Below are 3281 nucleotides of genomic sequence, written 5' to 3'. Positions count from 1 at the left end.
TTATTTAACAATCAAAACAGGATTCGGAAAAAATAAAATGGGGGAAACAAACAAACAAAAAACGATTAGGGAAAAAATGAAACGCAAATTGGGAAATAATAAAATGGATTTAATAAAGCCCTACATCTTCAGTCAAATATGTTTGGAATTATGCAAATAAAACAAACAAGTTGTAAGCAAACCACCCTGCAGACATCTGAGACAGACTGTGTTCATCTGGAGCATTCATGAGTCCTGCAGATTAGCTCTAACCTGATGCTGTCTGCCTGACGTTGTTGCGAGCTTTCTCCACAGCAGGAGCTCCAGTTGTGGTGGCACTGCGGAACCTCATGGGCTCCTGAGAGCCCACCTGGTCTCCAGAGCTCCTCCAGCTCAAGGAGAACGACCGCGGTGCATCTGTAGCCTTCTGGGAGTCCTGCATCACTCCCGAAACACACACGCACACACACACACACACACACACACACACACACACACACACACACAAGATTACTATTACTGTAACTGTCTCTGATTCAAACTCCAGTTATCTGAATTATTTCCGCAAATGAGTTTTTAATGTTCAGATAAATCCAAATGTGTTACTTTATATGCAAAGCCAACATGTCAGTAACAGTGTTCCATCTTATTCTTTCATGATCTGACATTCAATATGGGAGGGGGGGGGGTTATTACCCAATTATTACCGGTGTATTAGTTTATTACCCAAAACAAAGTGACTGTGTATTGTTTTTGGTCAATAAACTTGGGGTTAATTCATAAAACTAGCAATTTCACCATAAAAGCATGCAAGTCAAGTCTGCCGTTTCACACAGTCACTATATGACTTTTTTTTTTGGTTTTTTATAAATACACTACTGCACGAGGAGTTAACTTAACCTGAAGAGTAATTTAATCATATAAACTACACTGCACTGCATGTTATATGGTTCAACATGTTATGCACTATCATTCATAAGTATGTGATCAGTAATATTTGGTAATGTTTTTGAGAGCATAAGTCGTTTATGCTCAACAAGGCTGCATTTATTTGATCAAAAATAAAGGAAATATATTTTAGAATGTAATTTATTCCTGTGATCAAAGCTGAATTTTCAGCATCATTACGCCAGTCTTCAGTGTCACATGATCCTTCAGAAATCATTCTAATATGCTGATTTGCTGCTCAAGAAATATTTCTGATTATTATCAATTTTGAAAACATTTGTTGAAAACATGGAAAACCATGATATATTTTCTTTAGAGTTAGCTGCAGTTCAGTTGTGAGTTCAACTGAAGTACATTTTCTATCAAGCTGACAGGAACATTTTTACTGCTTATTTTTTAATAAGAACATCAAAATAAGATAGCCTTTATGCACACTTTTAAGAATGCATGGCTCTAATTAATGCATTATTAATGTTTATTTTTTCCATTTATTATTTGTGCGTAAATCAAAATATTCATTTTGCAAACATCATGCTTATTTTTAGTTCATTTGAATTTTAGAGTAATCAGTTACTCAAGTGAAGGACTTGACTGCATTATTTGAAAAGTCTACCCCAAGTCAAAAGTCAGAAACATATCAATCTACATCGTACAGGCCTTATCCATTTCATGTAATTTACACACACCCCTGCCCCGCTGCTTCTTTTCCTTCTGCTCTGAGAGCTTGTCCAGCGGTAGGTTGTGGAGGTCCAGGCCGTAGACGTGACGGGCCAGTACTGCAGTGAGAGAGTCCATGATGCTGGCCCACTCGAACACCAGCTCCTCCCAGTGGCTGAGAGAGGACAGCACAGCCAGCAGCTCGTCCCACAGCTCACGAGAGATAAACACGGTCAGGTTGGCCCGCACCCACGCCACGAAGATCGTCTGCAAATGACAGCAGCACACAATTTACACAGCCATTTCAACTACATCATCATACGCAACAAAAACAATCTTACAAGCATTAGAAAGTATTACACCAGGTAAAACATTCTACTGCCATTAGAGTTTTATCCAAATTAAACAAAGACCTTAAACAAAGAGAGAAATTAAAGAATATTAGTTTCATGTTTCTGCATCAGGTCTTATCGAGGTCTTAATGTATGACATGTGTAAATGACGAACTGGAAGGAAAACATACCTTTATAATTAGATTTATAAGTTAACGTAAACACTGCCTTATGCAATTTTCTTGTTTCCATACAATGTCTAAAATCTTGCAGCTGAACTGTTAAATCTAACAGATGAATCTAATCTAATCTAATAGGATTCTGTTGTTAACTGTAACCTACTATTATATTTATGTGCAGTAATAGGGCTCCCTACTTAGTTTACAGCATAGCTAAGAGAGACATTTTAATTATAATTGGATATAAGAGACCGTGACTTCAAATCCGAGGTATGCAATAATTGTCATTTTTTTTGTACCGTTACATTCCTAACTAATATATAATAATACAGACTTTATATAAGATGTATTTCTGCGATGTGGGCCAAGAGGCATTGGACTTTAAGCAGCGGATGAAGTATATGGTTTTATAAAATGAAAAATAGGAAGCTGAAATTTTCTGCCTCTGATTGTGCACTGTATAGGTTAAAAAATGGCTTTAATGCATCTAATTATTAGAATACCTAAATCCGTTGCTTGTAACAGTGTTTGCTTCAGCCAGTTGAAGGCACGGTACAATGTGTGCACATGATCAGGATGGTACCGCCTCTGCCTCATTTTGAGCCTGGAAAAACCCTGTGGTGTGTATGAAGCCTTGGGTTGTTTATTTGTACTCACTTTGAAGAGGATGCTGGCCAGGCTGTGGGCGAACGTGTCTTTTTTTTGGTCCTCCTGTGGTCTCTTCATCACTGCTTCTGTGATTCTCAGCAACACATGCAACAATTGCTCCCTACAATAATATGACACACACAATAAGCTGAATGTTTGTGAACCAGAGCAGAGCTCTATTGAGATTCAGTGTTCTTGTGTCGTGTGTGACTGACCAGGTCGGGCGGTTCATGTTTTGCTCCATAATAATGTGCCGGTAGACGCTGAGCACAGCTCGGCACACCTCCAGCTGGTTCTCCAGCAGCTTGGGCACATCCTGACACGGCTCCAACAAGAACACGTTGGCAGAGTTCGTCAGGAACACCTGAGAACACATGAAACAATTCATTCTCAACTACACAGCAGGCAAACGTTTGGAATAACTAAGATTTTTTAACCCTCCTGTTGTGATGAAATCCAGGTACTAGTTTTGTATTGGGGACCCATTCATTTCCTTGCAAGAAGTAAAAAAAAAAAAAAAAGAAACTGCCAGTGCCAC

General features: G+C 38.7%; 1 protein-coding gene across 1 annotated transcript; it reads right to left on the bottom strand.

The window, feature by feature from the left end:
- Positions 1-252: 252 nt before the first annotated feature.
- LOC107746900 (ral GTPase-activating protein subunit alpha-2-like) lies at positions 253-3107 on the bottom strand (the record flags this gene model as incomplete). The annotated part of the gene is made up of 4 exons (XM_016561231.1): positions 253-426; positions 1614-1851; positions 2753-2864; positions 2959-3107. Coding segments are annotated over 4 exons (673 nt in total), but the record flags the coding sequence as incomplete, so codon positions are not given.
- Between the last annotated feature and the right edge of the window lie 174 nt (positions 3108-3281).

The sequence above is a fragment of the Sinocyclocheilus rhinocerous genome, unplaced genomic scaffold, assembly GCF_001515625.1.
Source record: "Sinocyclocheilus rhinocerous isolate Xijiao unplaced genomic scaffold, SAMN03320098_v1.1 scaffold39187, whole genome shotgun sequence".
NCBI lineage: Eukaryota > Metazoa > Chordata > Actinopteri > Cypriniformes > Cyprinidae > Sinocyclocheilus > Sinocyclocheilus rhinocerous.
Note: the sequence above shows the minus strand (reverse complement) of the source record. Positions and strands in the feature narration are given on the sequence as shown.